This window comes from Hippopotamus amphibius, chromosome 5, assembly GCF_030028045.1.
Source record: "Hippopotamus amphibius kiboko isolate mHipAmp2 chromosome 5, mHipAmp2.hap2, whole genome shotgun sequence".
NCBI lineage: Eukaryota > Metazoa > Chordata > Mammalia > Artiodactyla > Hippopotamidae > Hippopotamus > Hippopotamus amphibius.
The window spans coordinates 145,817,253-145,838,741 of NC_080190.1; the positions used below are offsets into that span (position 1 = coordinate 145,817,253).

At 36.5% G+C, this 21,489-nt stretch overlaps 1 protein-coding gene across 3 annotated transcripts in view; it reads right to left on the reverse strand.

Moving 5' to 3' along the window:
- Positions 1 to 1,629: 1,629 nt before the first annotated feature.
- NUDCD1 (NudC domain containing 1) overlaps positions 1,630 to 21,489 on the reverse strand; it is a 99,835-nt gene continuing 79,975 nt past the window's right edge. For all 3 annotated transcript variants that reach the window (XM_057735828.1, XM_057735829.1, XM_057735830.1), the window contains exons 9-10: positions 4,243 to 4,402; positions 1,630 to 2,249 (exon numbers count right to left, since the gene is read on the reverse strand). In XM_057735828.1, the coding sequence (XP_057591811.1) occupies positions 1,957 to 2,249; positions 4,243 to 4,402 (453 nt within the window). In that variant the 3' untranslated portion in view covers positions 1,630 to 1,956. The remainder of the gene's footprint in view (positions 2,250 to 4,242; positions 4,403 to 21,489) is intronic.

Consider the following 21,489-nt stretch of genomic DNA (forward strand, 5'->3'; position numbering starts at 1 on the left):
TTGTTTAAACTGAGTTAAATATCTGTGGAATCCTTGAAACATTTCAGGAATCCATGGCTTGGAATCACTGCTCTATAGACTTATTACTCAATATAAATCAATATGCAAAAATATTTAGGACTAATTATCCTGACAGATTTCAATTCAACATTAATCGTTAAAAATCACATATACAAAGGAAAGAGAATTGATTACCATATGGAAACTTTCATATATATATTGTCATATGGTTAATTAAGCACCACCTTAATCCATTTTTCTTAAATTCCCTAAGAGGGTATTTATGACCTTTGAGGTAAATTTTGAAGAAAATTTAAATCTACTATCACATAACAGACTTTTGATAGTTCACTGTCTAAATAGTCTTTTGTTTCATTAAATTTTACGACACTAAAATGTTCTGGAAATATCTGGAAATATTTTGTTTTTTGGTTCAGCCATACTTTTTTTCCCTGTGTTTATGATCTCATGATATTTGATAGCTATCTAGTCTCTTTCCTAGAACCAACAGAGTACTACTAGGACTCCACTGTCACTGCCAGTTCTTAGGACTTTTCCCAACTTTTTATCTAGCATCCCAATACTTCTCTCCAGGAAACTGCATTCTGACATAGTGTTTAGAACACTATGTAATCCCCATCTTTTCCCTCCTTTTCTGTCTCTCAAACTTATTTCTCCTTTCATTAAAATTTAATTCAGCCAAACACTTGTCTAGATAAGAAAGAGATATGTTAGGAACAAATGTTTCCTATCTTGTATCTCTTTTCTTCATTTTCCACCTCTTAAAGTCTCAATTCCCCTATTATAATATAAAATTGAAGTTTATATAAGTAAGAAGCATACAAAAATGGTATAAAAGTGAACAATTTCCCAGGTAAGTGCAAACCAAAAGAAATCTAAGGAAATAATATAAGAAACTAAAGTTCATGATAAAACATATTTAACATATAAACAGGATTACTTTTTTCTTAGCTGTAGAAATATAAGAACTACAAGGACAAATTATAATGTGTGTGGTAAACTGTTACATTAATGGCTCTTAGTGAATCTTACCACCTGCTATTTGTATTCTTGTGTACTCCCCTCTCACAGTGACTCTAGACTTGGCCATGTGACTTGCTTTGTTCAGGGGAAGATGATGCAAGTGCAGGCTTGATAAACTCTTGTATATTTAGGGCTTGCCTTCTTGTAATGTTTTCTCTGTCACAGGAAGAATAACAGTCTAGCTTACTGGAGGAGGAGAGGCCATGCCAAACAGTCAGTCAAGTCACTGAATCATGAAAAATTATAAAACATTCTGTTTTAAACCACTGAGTTTTGAAGTGGTTTGTTACATAGCAATGGATAAGAGCTACACTTTGTAGAACCTTATCATCTGGCTTTATCTATGTCTGTGGAAGAGCAAATGGATTTAAAAAAAAAAAGTTAAAGCTATACTTAATTTGAAAAAACACTTAAGGTCTCTCAGCAAACCTGAACAATATTAGATCTGCTGTACTTCTGTTATATTTCCCCCTCTACCCCAACTATTCAGTCCATTTAAAAAGTATTTATAGGAATCAACATTTTAACTCTTATCCTATACATTCTTTAGGTACAGAAGTAGAAACTATGTCTGTGAACAGAGTACATAATAAATATTTTTATTTTTAAACAATGAATTATACATCTTTCATATAAAAGATGAGATCCTAGCCTGTTTTTAAAAAATTATACTTGCTAATACAATCTTTACATTTTTTACAGAAGCGAATTTTCTCTAAATTTGCAGCTTCATTCCACAGCTTTTATAGACTCATAATCTTGAATATATTTTTAATATCCTTTAAAAAATAAATTCATACAAGATAATTTTATTTAACACAGTTAAACTTAACAGGTTAAAAGACAACTGCCCAGGCTTCCAGCTACCACTGAATACTTTTCCAGTACAGAGAAGCCAACATGTTGAAGTAATTAATTTTCTGTATTTACCTTTATTAAAAAGAGGTTTTTGGTAGTGAGAACAAACAATCTCTCATTTGTTGCCTGAAAGCCTAAAATAGGATCACTGGTTTCTAGGCTTGCTACTTGCTGCTTAGCAACCTGCCCTACTTGCCTGCCTTCCTTCCTATTGTAAAGTACAGTGGACATGGGAGTGGGCTGACGATAGATGAAAATTCGTCGAAGGCACTCACAGAGGGCTGCATAAGAGTAATTTGGAGCACAGGCAAAAAATTTTTTGTCTCTCTTTGATGCTTGAACGTAGCCTGCCAAGAAATGAGACAAACTATATATTAAACAGAAGGGAAATAGTGATTTAACATTTCATAACTTTTATTACAAACTGAAATGACTAAATAAATATATACACCACATATACTCAATGGTTAAATTCTGAACCATTAATGACTAGCCACACTCAATCTCTCCCAAATGGTGCAAAAATAAAGCATTAATTCCTAAGGAACAAAACAGTGTTTCATCTCTTCAAGAAAAGCACAACATAGTTCCCATACAATTTCCATGAATAACTAAAACACTAAAAATGTAACACACTAAAACATGCCAAAATATCTTTAAATAACAATTTAATAACTGAGTACATCAATCACAGATGTGGCATTACAGCATTTTTTTTTTCTTATCAAATAAATGGGAAAATGTTTATAGGATGTTATTATAAAGTTGTTTCAGAAGTGTGTGCATAATGCAGACCCCATCCCTGAAGGAACTAATGTGCACAATGCACTCTCATTGTTTCTATAATGTTAGTGATATTTTTATACACCAACACTGGAACAGGATCTGTTGTACTTCACCTCGCAGAAGTAGAACCTTGAGACCACTACAAACTCAAGAAGAAAATTCAAGCATCTAATTTAAAAACTTCATTAAGATATCCCTTGAAAACTAATTAAACTCTGAAACAATAATCTTTTCTCTTTTAAAATATATCTTTATAGTTTAAAAGGGCATTTATATTCTGAAATATAAATTAGAATTTTCAGATTGTTAAATGATTACTGGACGTTATAACGTGCAAGAAGGAATATAACACTAAATTGAGACCTCATCAAACAATGAATCAGCAAAGGAACCACTGAGCACAGGCCGATCAATGTTGGTTTTTTAATATTAAGCAGTGAGGAGGAAAAAGAGAGGACATAGATATCTATTTGAGTAGCCTAGAATTAGCTCTCCAGGTTAATTTTGACAAAATAATGTATGTAACATCTCAAGACGACGTATCTAATGTAATGTTGATTTAACTTAAACTCAAGCATAATATACTAGGGGATTCAGGGATACAAAAGAAGGATCTGAGCACATAAGAATTATGATAAAGCTTTCCTCTGACTGAAAAAAAGAGGACAGAATTGAATCAGGAATTTTAGTAGAAAGGCTAGAAATTATGTGGCTAAATTATTCAATCAAACTTTATTTCAGGTCATAAAAATCCATTTGGAGTCTGAATTAACCAGTTTAGCAGCCTATATTATTAACTGTAAGGGATAATTGAAAAATCTCCTCTACAATTAGGGTTGTGCACATATAGCAATCAATGCATAATTTTACTTCCTGTTGGCAGTTTAAAATAACCCTTCAGTAAAGCAATAGCTATGGTGAATTCGTACAAAAAATTTTCTCTTACACAATACTAATCTATTTTGATATAAAAGCAATTACTGCATAAGTCAACAATTATGTAGCTAAAAATGTTTCAAGCCCTAGTTTTAAAATATATGCCTTTTATCCTACAGAATAAATTTCATTTCTGCTTATCACTATTTTCCCTAAGTGTTTTCATTATAATGACTCTGTTTTGCACTTAAGTTCCATGAAAGATGTCTCCTAATGTGCTTTACCTTAGAGCAATTCTATGATTACTGAAGATTACTCTGAAGAAACTTGAATACAAGTTCCATGCAGGGTATTGTCAAGCCCATTGTTTATATTCTAATACTGTATAGCTTAGTTGGAATAAGCAAATAATTGATTAGAATGATTCAAGGGTTAGATAACCACTTTGATTTCTATTCTGTGCTGATCTTGTGCACAAGCATAAAAACAAATTAGTCCTACTGTTCCAAAAGTACTAACATTCATCAACTATGTACAAGCAACCAAATTACAGCACAAATCAATCCAAGTGTAATTAGGACCGCTCAAATTTAAGCAAACCAAAAAAAGAAACAAAAAAAAAAAGATGACTGTAATTTTTGATATAATGGAAAAGATTGTCAAAGAGCTTGCTCATACCTAAAGCATTGAAAGTTGCGATATGCTCCCACATATCATCTTGTTTGCTGGAGTGTGGTTGCCAGAGTAGGGCATCAACATCATGGCGCAAACAGAAGCAGGGCATTTCTTTAGGATCCACTATGACAGAGAAAAGGTATTGGTTGCTTCCAAGATTCACCTAAAATAAAGAGTGACAAAAAATCATTATTCAACAATAAATTATTAATAATAATATCAATAATGATGACAGCTGACACACACAACTACATGTCAGCAACTGTTCTAAACTTTTTATCTACCTAATGTGATTAACTCTTCATAATGCCCCTGGGAGAAATGTACTACTGTTAGGTCTATCTTAAAGATGAGGAAAGTGATGCACAAGGCATTTAAGAAACTTGCCCAATGTCAGCCTGGTAATGAATTGTGCACCTAAGATTTTAATCAAGTCCATGTTCTTAACTACAACACTATACTATTTCTCAACTGTTAGTAACTCATTTAAAACATGATATAAGCACCAATTTTATAAGCAGAATATTTAAGCCACAAAATACAAATATGAAGTTTACAAATGCTAACTGGTAATAAGTACCAAGAACAATGATAGCTACTATGATTTATGAGCACATTCTATATGCCAGGCATGTTATAAATATTAATCTCAACCCACAGGCTGTTATTATCTTCACAGATGAAAGAACATACTTGAGAGAGCTTGAGTAACTTATTTTAGGCTGCAGAGAAAAATCACAATGCTGGGATTCAAACTCAGGTCTGTTTATAAATTATTGACTTTGTACTGTCTATTTACAGTAAAATGTCAAGAATGTTTATTATATTAACAATTTTATTGCAATATTGATGGCTAAAGGAATTCATTTTAATACAAATTCATCAGGTTGGGACTCATAACTGGATTCCATCTATAAGAATAGTTTTTTTAATGGAAAGAAGCTGCAGTGATATTCTTCACTAGAAATGCTGTTTATCAGAGTTTAAAATGCCTAAATACCAACAAAAAATACATCAAATGTAGAAAACATAAAATATGCATAGTACTTAAATACTAATTGCTTCCATGAGTTTTAAAGCAGACTAGAGAATAAAATGTTGGGTTAAAATTAAAGGTGGCGATCTAATCTATATTCAAAAGGGAAAAAGCTGTGAAGTGGCTCTCTAACACAGGCTGTTGGTCACAACCCAATCTGTGTTGCCCTGACATTGTTATGCCAAGGGATAGAGCTTTTGGGTGGGGCCAATGCTTGTTCTCTACAGGCTGGCACTCAGTGTTCAGACTTTTTCTTCTCTCCCTTTGCTCCTGATAATCACTGGCTAAGTGAGGTTTATTTTCAAAATCAAGGCCAATTAACTGGTCTTTTGTATTATATTTTATAGTAAGTTTTATTGTCAAATTCCATTTTTTCTGTAGTTTCACCTATATTCCCATTGCTTTCAGTTTTATACTTTCCTATGATGCATGTTTCAGCAAACACTTTGTGGATCTGCCCCTCAAAAAGTGAACAAATTACTTTTCAAATAAAATTTGGATGCTTTAAATATACTCAAAACCAAGTTATCTGGAAGTTTTAAAAACAAATTATAACAAACTAACCAGCCTGATACAACTGCAAATTATTTACTGTGAGACAAAACACTCCCTTTAAAGATGAGATAATTTATGGGACTTCCCTGGTGGTGCAGTGGTTAAGAATCTGCCTGCCAATGCAGGGGACACGGGTTCAAGCCCTGGTCTGAGAAGACCCCACATGCCGCAGAGCAACTAAGCCCATGCGCCACAGCTACTGAGCCAGCGCTGTAGAGCCTGCTCGCAACAACTACTGAGCCCATGTGCTGCAACTTAAAGCCCACGTGCCTGGAGCCTATGCTCCGCAACAAGAGAAGCCACCGCTTGCCACAACTAGAGAGAGCCTGTGCACAGCAACGAAGACCCAACGCAGCCAAAAATAAATAAATAAAATAATAAATCTTTAAAAAACAAAAAAAAAGATAATTTAGACTTTTTCTTTATGTAGTAAGAGACTGTGATAGTCATTTAATAAATTCTAGCCTTCCTAGTCTTCATTTTAAAATCAAGAATTTCCATACAGCTAAATAAAAAAGATTACACCATTTAAGATGTAGGATACTTATTAGGCTGGTCAGCAGTCACAATAGAAAAATACACTTACAATTCCATTCAAAGGTTGCAAGGTAAGAGAGCATAAAGGAATTGCATATAAGCACTGCATTTAAGATAACACCTAAAAAGTGGTCTCATTTTTCTCCTGGTTGTTATTGGAATCTCTTGATAATTCTTTATACCTTTTACTACACATGAAACATTCTCTAGGACTAACCACATACTAATGCACTAAACAAAACTCAACAAATTTAAGAGCATAAAAATTATTTCAAGCATCTTTGCTGACCACAATGGCATGAAACTAGAAATCAGCCACAGGAAAAGAAATGAGAAAAAAAAGACTATATGGAGACTGAACAATATACTACTGAAAAACCAATGGGTCAATAAGGAAATTAAAAAGGAAATTAAAAAATACCTTGATACAAATGACAATGAAAACACAACCATACAAATCTACGGGATGCAGTAAAAGCAGGTGTTAGAACAGTTCATAGAGATACAGGCAGTCCTCAAGATACAAGAAAAATCTCAACTAAACAACCTAACCTACAGAAAATTAGAAAAAGAACAAACAAAACCTAAAGTCAGCAGAAGGAAGAAACTAATAAAGATCAGAGAGGAAATAGAGATTAAAAAACAACAGACCAAAAAAAAAAAATCAATAAAACCAAGAGCTGGTTCTTTGAAAGGGTAGACAAAATTGACAAACCTCTGGCCAGGTTCACCAAGAACAATAGAGAAAGAATCCACATAACTAAGAAATCAAAAAGGAGAAATATCAACTGATATCACAGAAGTACAAAAAACCATAAAACAATACTATGAACAATTATGTGCCAAGAACTTCAACAACCGAGAAGAAATGGACAACTTTCTGGAAATATACAGCATACCAAAATTGAATCAAGAAGAAATAGATAACTTGAACAGTCCAGTCACTAGAAGTGAAATTTATTCTGTAATAAAAAAAACTCACTACAAACAAAAGTCCAGGATCAGATGGATTCATAGGCAAATTCTACCAAACATACAAAGAAGAACTCTTACTGATCCTTCTCAAACTCTTCCAAAAAACTGAAGAGGAGGGAACACTCCCAAAGACATTCTATGATGCCATTGTAATACCAAAGCCAAAGATACCACCAAAAAAGAAAGTTACAGGCCAATATCTTTGATGAATACAGATGCAAAAATTCTCAACAAAATACTAACAAACTGAATCCAACAAATAAGATCATACACCACAACCAAGTAGGATTCATCCCGGGTTCACAAGGATGGTTCAGCATATGCGAATCAATGTGATACAACATATCAACAAAAGACATAAAACCACATGATCATCTCAACAGATGTAGGAAAAGCAACTATCAAAATTCAACATCCATTCATGATAAAAACTCTTACCAAAGTGGGTAAAGAGGGAATAAATCTCAACATAAAAAAAGCTATTTATGACAAACCCACAGCCAATATAATACTTAACAGTGAAAAAAGTCTTCCCACTAAAATATGGAACAAGACAAGACCCACTCTCACCATTTCTATTCTACACAGTACTGGAAGTCCTAGCCACAGCAGTCAGACAAGAAAAAGAAATAAAAGGTATCCAAGTTGGAAGACAGGAGGTAAAACTGTCACTATATGCAGATGACATGATACTATATATAGAAAACCCTAAAGACTACACAAAAAATTAATAGAACTGTTAAGTGAATTCAGCAAGGTAGCAGGATACAAGATTAACATACAAAAGTCAGTTGCATTCTTCACCAACAATGAAATATTAGTAAAAAAGTAAAAAAACAATACCTTTAAAAATTGCAACCCAAAAATAAGATATTTAGGAATAAACCTCACCAAGGAGGTGAAAGACTTATATGCTGAGAGTTATAAAATATTAATAAAGGAAACTGAAAATGATTCAAAGAAATGGAAAGATACCCCATGCTCTTAGATTTGACGAATTAGTATTGTTAAAATGGCCATAGAGAGAGAAAAAGATGGCGGCGAAGTAGAGAGATGTGGAGTGCATCCCTCTCCACAGATGCATTGGGAATGCACGGAAGGACGCAGTCATTCCCACAGAGAACCAGCTGAACACCAGCAGACGGCCTCGGACACCAGAAAGGGCTGCGGGGAGCCGGACATAGCCAGTAGGGAGGCATCTACGAGGGCTCAGAGAGGGTGAAGCGGCGGAGCTGTGGCAGACGGGAGGGAGTGAGAAACATACGGAGGGTCCGCAGCGCAGCTCAGCGTTCCCGGACCGAGACATCGATCCGCGGCTGAACGGAGGGTCCAGGAGCGGGAGCGTGGGAACCAGAGAGCTGGTTCAGGGTGAGAAACATTGTTGCCGGTAGGGTGACGGACCGAGAGGACAGGAGGGAGGAGGTCCGCGGAGAGGAGTGCCGGTCCCTGAGAGCAGCCCGGCCATCATGGCGGCTGGAGGCTGCAGGTTCCCGGGCGGGGGGGGAGGAGCCGTGCGCATAGCCTCTCCCTCTCTTTCCGTGCCTCTGCAACAGGCAGTGGAGAGACGCCCTGCGGGCCACCTAAGGCGCTCAGGGATAACAAGCACCCTCAGGCACTTGGGTGGGGCTAGATTAAAACTCCTTGCAATGCCAGCAGCAGGGAGGCTGCCGAGAGAAAAAAAAAAAACCAGCATCAAAAAGAGAAAAAAAAAAAAAAAAAAACCCCGAGAGAAGCCCAACTCTAAGACTTTCTGTGTATGCCTGAGCCACCAGCGCCCTCTGCAACAGGCACCTCCAAGCCTGACTGAAACAACAGTGCGCCACTGCTCACTCACTCCCAGGAGAAGGAGCCACTATTGTACCCTCTCCCTCCCCACACACAGACTATTACAGACGAACAATAAAGGAACCTCTGCTGGTTACAGAATAACGCAAAAAAAAAAACCCAAGGCAAGGAGAAGGACACTTACAGCTGAGACGCTAAGGAAACAGAAATAGTAGTATCAATACCTATTGAACTGGTCCATTCTGGGATCAGTTCTGGATTTTTTTTTTTTTTTTCTTTCTCTTTTTTTTTTTTTTTGATTTATTAAATACGATCTTAGCCCTAAGGGATCTACAAGTTTTACAACATAATTTTTTAATGATATTTTTTATTCTTTTTTTTTTTTTCTTTTTTCTTTTTTGCCTTTTTATATACTTCTATATCTAGCTAAGTTTTTGGTAGTACGGACAAAATATCTTTCATACTTTCCTTTCATCCCTTTCTTTTATACACTTCTATTCCTTTCTTTTTCTTTGCATATTTCCAACCACATTACGCTCTTCTGTTCCCCTTTCTTCCAGCCATTTTAAGTTTATTTTATCTTAACATACTTATAAGCAACACTATCGGTCTGCTCAGACTCCTTGCTCTATCCTCCAGATGATGCACTGCCTTGGTATTAATATTAGGCTTTTGTCTTTATCTTAGTTCTTAGTACAGTTGTCTAATTACATTCTGAGAATCTCCATTCTCTCTGGTGGTACTCCAGCTCATTTCTATATTTGATCCTAGCTTACAAAATCTCCCTGGATTGATGTTTGTATGTGTAGGGTGTTATTTGTTGTTTGTTTGCTTTTGCTTTTGTCTCTGATTTGTTCTGTTTCAGTTGTCAATTTCTGCTGGGTTTCTCTTTGAATATCTGATAGCACACTGGGGTTCTGTCAGGTCTTTCTAGAGCCTTATGTCCTAATGGATTCAGTAATTGTGTGTCTTATACATGTATGTGTTTCCTAGACTGAATATTCGTCTAATCCAATACTTGGACATTAGTCTGAGGCTTGGACAGTCTTCTATAAACACCTCTATCACCAGGACAAGCAACCCCAAAAGCTTGGACAACCATGAGGAAACAAAGAAACACCATGCAGGCAAAGGAGCAGGAAAAAAACCCACAAGACCAAATAAATGAGGAGGAAATAGGAAAAATGCCTGAAAAAGAATTTAGAGTAATGATAGTCAAAATGATACAAAATCTCGATAACAAAATAGAGAAAGTACAAGCAACAGTTCATAAGAACTCAGAAAAACAAACAGCAATGGATAACAAAATAACTGAAATTAAAAATAGATGCTATAACCAGCAGAATGACTGAGGCAGAAGAACAAATAAGTGAGTTGGAAGATAGAATGGGAGAAATAAACGCCACAGAGCAGGAAAAAGAAAAAAAAATAAAAAGACTAGAAGACAGCCTCAGAGACCTCAGTGATAACCTTAAACGTACCAACATTCGAATTATAGGCATCCCAGAAGAAGAAGAAAACAAGAAAGGGTCTGAGAAAATATTTGAAGAGGTTATAGTGGAAAACTTCCCCAACATGGGAAAGGAAATAATTCACCAAGTCCAAGAAGCACAGAGAGTGCCATACAGAATAAACCCAAGGAGAAATACACCAAGACACATATTAATCAAACTAATGACAATTAAACACAAAGAAAAAATATTAAAAGCAGCAAGAGAAAAGCAACAAACAACATATAAGGGAAAACCCATCAGGATAACAGCTGACCTTTCTACAGAAACTCTGCAGGCCAGAAGGGAATGGCAGGATATACTGAAAGTCCTGAAAGAGAGAAACCTACAGCCAAGAATACTCTACCCAGCAAGAATCTCATTCAGATTTGAGGGAGAAATCCAAAGCTTTCCAGACAAGCAAAAGTGAAGAGAATTCAGCACCACCAAACCAGCCTTACAACAAGTGCTAAAGGAACTTCTCTAAGTAGGAAACGCAAGAAAAGGAAAACACCTTCAAATACAAACCCAAAACAATTCAGAAAATGGTAATTGGAACACACATGTCAATAATCACTTTAAATGTCAATGGATTAAATGCTCCAACCAAAAGACACAGACTGGCTGAATGGATACAAAAACAAGACCCTTCTATATGCTGCCTACAAGAAACCCACTTCAGGCCAAGGGATACATATAGACTGAAAGTCAAGGGATGGAAAAAGATATTCCATGCAAATGGAAGTCAAAAGAAAGCTGGAGTAGCAATACTCATATCAGACAAATTAGACTTTAAAGTAAAGACTATTACAAGAGACAAGGAAGGGCACTACATAATGATCAAGGGATCCATCCAAGAAGAACATATCACAATGGTAAATATCTATGCCCCCAATATAGGAGCACCTCAATACATAAGGCAAATGCTAACAGCTATAAAAGGGGACATCGACAGGAACACAATAATAGTGGGAGACTTGAACACCCCACTTACATCAATGGACAGATCATCCAAACAGAAAATCAATAAAGACACACAAGCTTTAAATGACACATTAGACCATTGCGACTTAATTGATATTTATAGGACATTCCATCCAAAAACGACAGACTACACTTTCTTCTCAAGTGCACACGGAACATTTTCCAGGATAGATCACATCTTGGGTCACAAATCAAACCTCAGCAAATTCAAGAAAATTGAAATCATATCAAGCATCTTCTCAGACCACAACGCCATGAGACTAGATATCAATTACAGGAAAAAAACTGCAAAAAATACAAACACATGGAGGCTAAACAATTCACTCTTAAACAACCAAGGAATCACTACAGAAATCAAAGAGGAAATCAAAAAATATCTAGAAACAAATGACAACGAAAACACAACAACCCAAAACCTATGGGACGCAGCAAAAGCAGTTCTAAGAGGGAAGTTTATAGCAATACAGTCCTACCTTAAGAAACAAGAAAATGATCGAATAAACAACCTAACCTTACACCTCAAACAACTAGAGAAAGAAGAACAAAGAAACCCCAAAGTGAGCAGAAGGAAAGAAATCATAAAGATCAGAGCAGAAATAAATGAAAAAGAAAGGAAAGAAACCATAAGAAAAATAAATGAAACTAAAAGCTGGTTCTTTGAAAAGATTAACAAAATTGATAAACCATTAGCCAGACTCATCAAGAAAAAAAGGGAGAAGATGCAAATCAACAGAATTAGAAATGAAAAAGGAGAAGTCACAACGGACACCTCAGAAATACAAGACATCATGAGAGACTACTACAAGCAACTATATGCCAATCAATTGGATAACCTGGAAGAAATGGATACATTCTTAGAAAAATACAATCTTCCAAGACTGAACCAGGAAGAAATAGAAACCATGAACAGACCAATCACAAGTACAGAAATTGAGGCAGTGATTAAAAATCTCCCAACACACAAAAGCCCAGGACCAGATGGGTTCACGGGCGAATTCTATCAAACATTTAGAGAAGAGTTAACACCTATCCTTCTCAAACTCTTCCAAAATATTGCAGAAGGCGGAGCACTCCCAAACTCATTCTACGAGGCTACCATCACCCTGATACCAAAACCAGGCAAAGATGTCACAAAAAAAGAAAACTACAGACCAATATCACTGATGAATATAGATGCAAAAATCCTCAACAAAATACTAGCTAACAGACTCCAAAAGCACATTAAAAAAATCATACACCACGATCAAGTGGGGTTTATCCCTGGGATGCAAGGATACTTCAATATACGCAAATCAATCAACGTGATACATCATATCAACAAACTGAAGGATAAAAACCATATGATCATTTCAATAGATGCAGAAAAAGCTTTTGACAAAGTTCAACATCCATTTATGATAAAAGCTCTCCAGAAAATGGGCATAGAAGGAAATTACCTCAACATAATAAAAGCCATATATGACAAACCAAAAGCCAACATTGTTCTCAATGGAGAAAAACTGGAAGAATTCCCTCTAAGAACAGGAACAAGACAAGGGTGTCCACTCTCACCACTGGTATTCAACATAGTTTTGGAAGTGTTAGCCACAGCAATCAGAGAAGAAAAAGAAATTAAAGGAATCCAAATTGGAAAAGAAGAAGTAAAATTGTCACTCTTTGCAGATGACATGATATTATATATAGAAAACCCTAAAGACTCTACCAGAAAACTGCTAGCACTCATTGATGAGTTTAGTAAAGTAGCAGGATACAAAATTAATGCACAGAAATCTCTTGCATTCCTATACACTAACAACGGAAGAGCAGAAAGAGCAATTAAGGAAACTCTCCCATTCACCATTGCAACCAAAAGAATAAAATACCTAGGAATAAACCTCCCTAAGGAGGCAAAAGATCTGTATGCAGAAAACTTTAAGACACTGATGAAAGAAATCAAAGATGACACAAACAGATGGAGGGACATACCATGTTCCTGGATTGGAAGAATCAACATCGTGAAAATGACTGTACTACCCAAAGCAATTTACAGATTCAATGCAACCCCGATCAAATTACCAATGGCATTTTTCACAGAACTAGAGCAAGAAATCTTACGATTTGTATGGAAACACAAAAGACCCCGAATAGCCAAAGCAATCTTGAGAAGGAAAAATGGAGTTGGTGGAATCAGGCTTCCTGACTTCAAACTGTACTACAAGGCCATAGTGATCAAGACAGTATGGTACTGGCACAAAAATAGAAAGGAAGATCAATGGAATAGAATAGAGAACTCAGAAGTAAGCCCAAACACATATGGGCACCTTATCTTTGACAAAGGAGGCACGAGTATACAATGGAAAAAAGACAGCCTCTTCAATAAGTGGTGCTGGGAAAATTGGACAGCAACATGTAAAAGAATGAAATTAGAACACTTCCTAACACCATACACAAAAATAAACTCCAAATGGATTAAAGACCTACATGTAAGGCCAGACACTATCAAACTCCTAGAGGAAAACATAGGCAGAACACTCTTTGACATACATCAAAGCAACATCCTTTTTGACCCACCTCCTAGAATCAGGGAAATAAAATCAAGAATAAACGAATGGGACCTCATGAAACTTAAAAGCTTTTGCACAGCAAAAGAAACCGTAAACAAGACTAAAAGGCAACCCTCAGAATGGGAAAAAATAATTGCCTATGAAACAACGGACAAAGGATTAACCTCCAAAATATACAAGCAGCTCATGCAGCTTCATACCAAAAAAGCAAATAACCCAATCCACAAATGGGCAGAAGACCTAAATAGACATTTCTCCAAAGAAGACATACAGATGGCCAACAAACACATGAAAAGATGCTCAACATCACTCATCATCAGAGAAATGCAAGTCAAAGCCACAATGAGGTATCACCTCACACCAATCAGAATGGCCATCATCACAAAATCTGGACACCACAAATGTTGGAGAGGGTGTGGAGAAAAGGGAACTCTCCTGCACTGTTGGTGGGACTGTAAGTTGGTACAGCCACTATGGAAAACAATTTGGAGGTTCCTTAAAAAACTACAAATAGAACTACCATATGATCCAGTCATCCCACTCCTGGGCATATACCCAAAGAAAACCATAATCCCAAAAGAAACTTGTACCATCATGTTTATTGCAGCACTCTTTACAATAGCCAGGACATGGAAGCAACCTAAATGGCCATCAACAAATGAATGGATACAGAAGATGGGGCATATATATACAATGGAATATTACTCAGCTATAAAAAGGGATGAGATGGAGCTATATGTAATGAGGTGGATAGAACTACAATCTGTCATACATAGTGAAGTAAGTCAGAAAGAGAAGGACAAATATTGTATGGTAACTCACATATACGGAATCTAAAAATGGTACTGATGAACTCAGTGACAAGAACAAGGAAGCAGATACAGAGAATGGACTGGAGAACTCGAGGTATGGGAGGGGGCGGGGGGTGAAGGGGAAACTGAGAAGAAGCGAGAGAGTAGCACAGACATATATATACTACCAACTGTAAAATAGTCAGTGGGAAGTTGTTGTATAACAAAGGGAGTCCAACTCAAGGATGGAAGATGCCTTAGAGGACTGGGGCAGGGAGGGTGGGGGGGACTCGAGGGGGGGGGCGTCAAGGAAGGGAGGGAATATGGGGATATGTGTATAAAAACAGTTGATTGAACCTGGTGTACCCCCCCCGCAAAAAAAAAAAAAAATGGCCATAGTACGTAAAGCAATCTACAGATTTAATGCGATCCCTATCAAAATACCCATGACATTTTGCATAGAACTAGAACAAATAGTCCTAAAATTTATATGGAACCATAAAAGACCCAGACCTGCCAAAGCAATCCTGAGGAAAAAGAACAAAGCAGGAAGCATAACACTCCCAGACTTCAAACAATACAATAAAAGCTACAGTAAACAAAACAGTGTGGTACTGGCACAAAACGAGATGCACGGATCAATGGAGCGGAATAGGGAGCCGAGAAATAAACCTACATGCCTACGGTGAATTAATCTCCAAAAATGAGGCAAGAATATAAAATGAGAAAAAGTCTCTTCAGCAAGTGGTGCTGGGAAAGTTAGAGAGCTGCATGTAAATCAATGGAGTTATAACACACTCTTACACCATGAACAAAAATAAACTCATAATGGCTTAAAGACTTAATATAAGACAAGACACCATAAAACTCCTAGAAGAGATCATAGGCAAAACTTTCTCTGACATAGATCATACCAACGTTTCCTTAGATCAGTCTCCCAAGGCAATAGAAATAAAAACAAAAATAAACAAATGGAATCTAATCAAACTTACAAGCTTTTGCATAGCAAAAGAAACCATAAACAAAATGAAAAGACAACCTACAGAATGGGAGACAATATTTGCAAACAATGCAACCGACCAGCACTGAATTTCCAAAATATAGAAAACAGCCCATACAACTTGACAACAGAAAAACAAACATCCCAACTGAAAACTGGGCAGAAGACCTAAAGAGACATTACTCCAAAGAAGAAATGCAATAGACAATAGACACATGGAAAGATGCTCAACATCACTAATTATTAGAGAAATGCAAATCAAGACTACATTGAGGCACTACCTCACACTGGTCAGAATGGCCATCATTAAAATGTCTACAAATAACAAATGCTGGAGAGGGTGTGGAGAAAACACCCTCCTACACTGTTGATGGGAATGTAAGTTGGTGCAGCCACTATGGAAAACAGTATGGAGGTTCCTCAGAAAACTAAAAATAGAACTACCATACAATCCAACAATCCTGCTCCTGGGCAAATACCCAGACAAAACTATAATCAAAAAGATACATGCACACCTATGTTCAAAGAAGCAGTATTCACAATAGCCAAGATATAGAAACAACCTAAATGTCCATCAATAGATGAATGGATAAAGATGTTGTACGTACATACAATGGAATACTACTCGGCAATAAAAAAGAACAAACATGCCATTTGAAGCAACATGGATGTAACTAGAGATTATCATACTAAGTGAAGTAAATCAGACACAGACAAATACCATATGATATCACATATGCAGAATCAAAAAAAGGCACAAACAATCCTATCTACAAAACAGAAACAGCCTCACAGACATAAAAGAACAGACTTGTGGTTGCCAAGGGGGAAGGTGTATGTGGGAGGGATGGACTGGGAGTTTGGGGTTAGTAGATGCAAACTATTACATACAGAATGTATAAACAACAAGTTCCTACTGTATAGCACAGGGAACTATATTCAATATCCTGAGATAAACCATAATGGAAAAGAATATAAAAAAGAATGTATATATGTTTATAACTGAGTCACTTTGCTGTACAGCATAAATTAACACAACATTGTAAACCAACTATACTTCAATAAAAAAATTAATTAAAAAAAAAAAAAGGACAGATGCCACAAATCCCACTGAGTTCACGAATTGGCACCCAAAAGCAAAATGGGACAGCAAATAAGAAAGAAGGAAGAGGATGACTGTTTGGGGTAGACACTGTCAAAGGTAAGAATAGTACCCAACAGTTTATTAGCAGTGTAAAGAACAAAAACACCATGCAGAACCAGAAAAGAAATTTTTAAATGGAGTAGACAGACTACTTAGTGTAGGAGTAAAGAGCCCAACTTAATTTCAAATGCTTCTAAGGGTTTTACTATAGACATATACAGCATGGTAATTAATGTTCACTCTGATGACATTCAACAATCAATAAAATGTTACTTTCTCTTTAGAATGTTCTAGGTAAGTTTTCGGCAAATAATAAATTTTAGTAAGACTCCATTAAAAAAAGCTCTAAATATAGTTTCAGCACTTAAATGAGAAGAATTAATTTATACTAGACAATTTACTTTATTTGGAAAACTCATTCTTTATTAATGCCAAATAATCTTATTGCCTTAAAAAAAACCCAACTCTTCAATTCATAAACCCTTTGCCCAATAAAATATAACTCTGCATTTCTTCTATTTTCATGCTTATTATAGAAAAGGTTGTATTTATCTTTGAAGTACCAGTGAAGACTACAATTAGAGTAAAATATTCTCTAGAGAAAATTTTGGAACATGAATTTCAAATAGTCAATTGACTGTCTTCTTCTCTTTGTAGAACATTTAGCATTAAGATTTCTGAATATTATATGTCAAAGTAAAGACATTTAAACAACCTTTAATCACAGTTATTACCAAATTAAATTGAAAAGTAGTATTAAGAAAAAGGTTTTATCTATTCAGAAATAATGTATCTTTTGGGAGGTCAGACTGAAAAGTTAATAGCATGAAATAATTCCAAATTAATATTCTGTACACAGAATAAATTGCTAAAATTTACTCTGTTCTTACTATGCATGAAGTATTGAGTTGATATGAATCTACCACTGTATAAGGAAAAACACTCCCTGTGTTTCTCCTTGTCTCTCACAATACTACCACACTCAAAATATTTCTGACACCAGATGTGTAGGTTTTCCACACATCCAGCAATTCTCTGACACCTATAATTAATAGGTGGATGTGTCTTATAATTAATTCAGTTCTGACATAATCTACCTGGAGATAGCATCATATTCTGCAGGTTAAGGGCTCAGTCCCACAAGACTCCCCTTCTCCCCCCACTGCCCCACTTCAGATGCCGATCACAAATCCCAGGTTGTTATCTGTACTTCCAACTGATTGGCTATAAGTCAAAAATGCCAATGACCCTCTCCTTGGGTTCAATAATTTGCTAAAACTGCTCATAGAATTTAAGGAAACACTTAACTTACACTTACCAGTTTACCATAGAAGGATATGATATACGATAATATACAATATTTGTTTTTCAATATTGTATATTAATGCATGTATGTGGAATCTGAAAAAATTGGTATAGACAATCTTATTTACAAAGCAGAAACAGAGACACAGATGTAGAGAACAAACTATGGATACCAAGGGGGAAGGGGTGGTTGGATGAACTCGGAGATTGGGATTGACATATATACACTACTGATACCATGTATAAAATAGATAACTAATGAGAACCTACTATATAGCACAGGAAACTCAATGTTCTATGGTGACCTAAATGAGAAGGAAATCCAAAAAAGAGGGAATATATGTATATGTATGGCTGGTTCACTTTGCTGTACAGTGTAAATTAACAGAATATTGTAAAGCAACTATACTCCAATTAAAAAAAAAAGGATATGATAAAGGATAACTATGAACGTTCAGATGGAAGAGAGGCATAGGACAAGCTACTGAGGAAAGGGAACAAAGCTTCCATTCCTTTGCCAGGCACACCCTTCATATGTTCAGCAACCCAGAAGTTTTACAAACTCTGTCCTTTTGGGATTTTTATCAACATTTCATCACATAGGCATGACTAATCATTCACTCAGTCTCCAGTCCCTCTTCCCTTCCTGGAGGTTAGAGAAGGGGCTGCTGCGGCAAGTTCCAATCTTTTAATCATGGCTTGGTCTTTCTGATAACCAGCCCCCATCATAAAGCTATCCAGGAGCTTACCAAGAACCACCTCATTAGAGTAAAAGACACTCCTATCACCCAGGAAATCCCAAGGGACATAAGAACTATGTCAGGAACCGGGATCAAAGACCAAACCAAAAGATGCTCCTAGTCCTAATGCTCTTATCACTTAGGAAATTACAAGGGTTCTAGGAGCTCTGTACCAGGAACTAGACAGAGATGAATATATACTTTTTCACAGCTACTTTATTTAAATCCTATTTAATCTTCACTATCTGGGAATTCCCATTTTATGGAAGAGGTTAACTCAAGAGGTTAAGAGATTTAGATTAAGAAGCTGATAACGTGTATATTCTGCTTGGTCAGTTATGTTGATAAGTTGTACATGTGTGATATGTCTAAAATTGATGTCTGAAAACTATAGAAAAATCTTATAAAATCCTGAGTTACATTTTTCTTTGAATATCCATTCATAAAGTTAACTATATAATTAAAGACCTTCTAATACTGACTAGAGATTATAGCATAGAGATGTCAAATCGTAGCTAAGTGGTGTAAAACGAAATGGGGGGAAACTTATGTTTTTTTCTAAAAGCCATAGAAAGAAAATAACTATTACTTAGAAATTTAAGAAAAAAAAATACTGATTTTTTTTTCACTTTTGAAAATTGTCAAGTTGGATCTTTAGCTGTGTATATCATAATTAAAATCAAATTTCACTGACTATTCTATATAGAAAATATATACAAGGGTGAATCAAAAATTATCCGCATTCTGGCTGTAGAATTTATTTTAATTAACTTTTAGAAAAGACAGATACATCATTTTTCAACATTATCTCCTTGCTTTTCAATACACTTTGTCCATCTGTCAACAAGCTTTCATAGTCCCTCATTAAAAAATGGTTTAGGCTGAGCTGTGAGCCACAAATGCACTGCTGTCTTCACTTCTTTATCAGAAGTGACTCTTCGTTCTTGTAGGGCTGCTTTCAGGGGACCAAACAAGTGAAAGTCCAATGGAGCAAGATCAGGGCTATAGAGAGGATGCTTTAACCTCAAAATGAAAATGAAGTAATCCATGACAGACTTAGGTTTTGAAAAGTTTGTGTGAGATGGGTACCGAAACAACTCATGGAAGAGCATAAACAGAAGCATTCGGATATCCGTAAACAAAAGTTGGACCGACACTCTAAGGAAGGTGAAAGTTTCTTAAAGAGAATCACTACTGATGACGAGCCATGGATTCATCACTACAAGCCTGAAAAGTAAACAGCAGAGTATGGAATGGAAACATCCTCAATCGCCGACCAAGAAGTTCAGAAGTCAACCATCAGCTGGAAAATTGATGCTTACAGTTTTCTGGGATTCTCAAGGGCCAGTATTGGAACATTATCAGGAAAAAGGTTCAGCAATCGACAGTGCTCATTACAGTGAGATGCTTACTGAAGAGCTGAAGCCTAAACTTCAGGTTAAACGCAGAGGACTGCTATCCAAGGGTGCTGTGATCTTTCATGACAATGCATGTCCGCACAGCATACTTCTGCCCACACTGTTGACACTCTGCAAAAACTTCATTTTGAGGTGTTAAAGCATCCTCCCTATAGTCCTGATCTTGCTCCATCGGACTTTCACCTGTTCGGTCCCCTGAAAGCAGCCCTACAAGGATGAAGATTCACTTCTGATGAAGAAGTGAAGACAGCAGTGCATTCATGGCTCTCAGCTCAGCCTAAAACATTTTTAAATGAGGGAATATGAAAGCTTGCTGACAGATGGACAATGTATATTGAAAAGCAAGGAGATAATGTTGAAAAATGATGTATCTGTCTTTTCTAACGGTAAATTAAAATAAATTCTACATCCAGAGTGTGGATAATTTTTGACTCACCCTTGTGTGTGTGTGTGTGTGTGTGTGTGTGTGTGTGTGTGTGTGTGTGTGTATAAATGTAACAGATAACAGAAATATATGTCAGAAAATAGAAAGTGCCATGAGAGGGACTTCCCTAACGGCCCAGTGGTTAAGAATCAGCCTGCAAATGCAGGGGACACCGGTTTGATCCTTGGTCTGGGAAGATTTCACATGCTACAGAGCAGCTAAGCCCATGTGCCACAACTACTGAGCCCACATGCTGCAACTGCTGAGCCCACACACCACAACTACTGAAGCCTGCATGTTCTGGGGCCCATGTGCCACAACTACTGAGCCCTTGTGCTGCAACTACTGAAGCCCGTGTGCCTACAGCCCATACCTGGCAACAAGAGAAGCCACCACACTGAGAAGCCCATGCACCACAATGAAGAGTACCCCTGCTCACCACAACTAAAGAAAGTCCGTGTGAAGCAACAAAGACCCAATGTAGGGAGGGAGGGAGGGAGGGAGGGAGGGAGGGAGGGAGGGA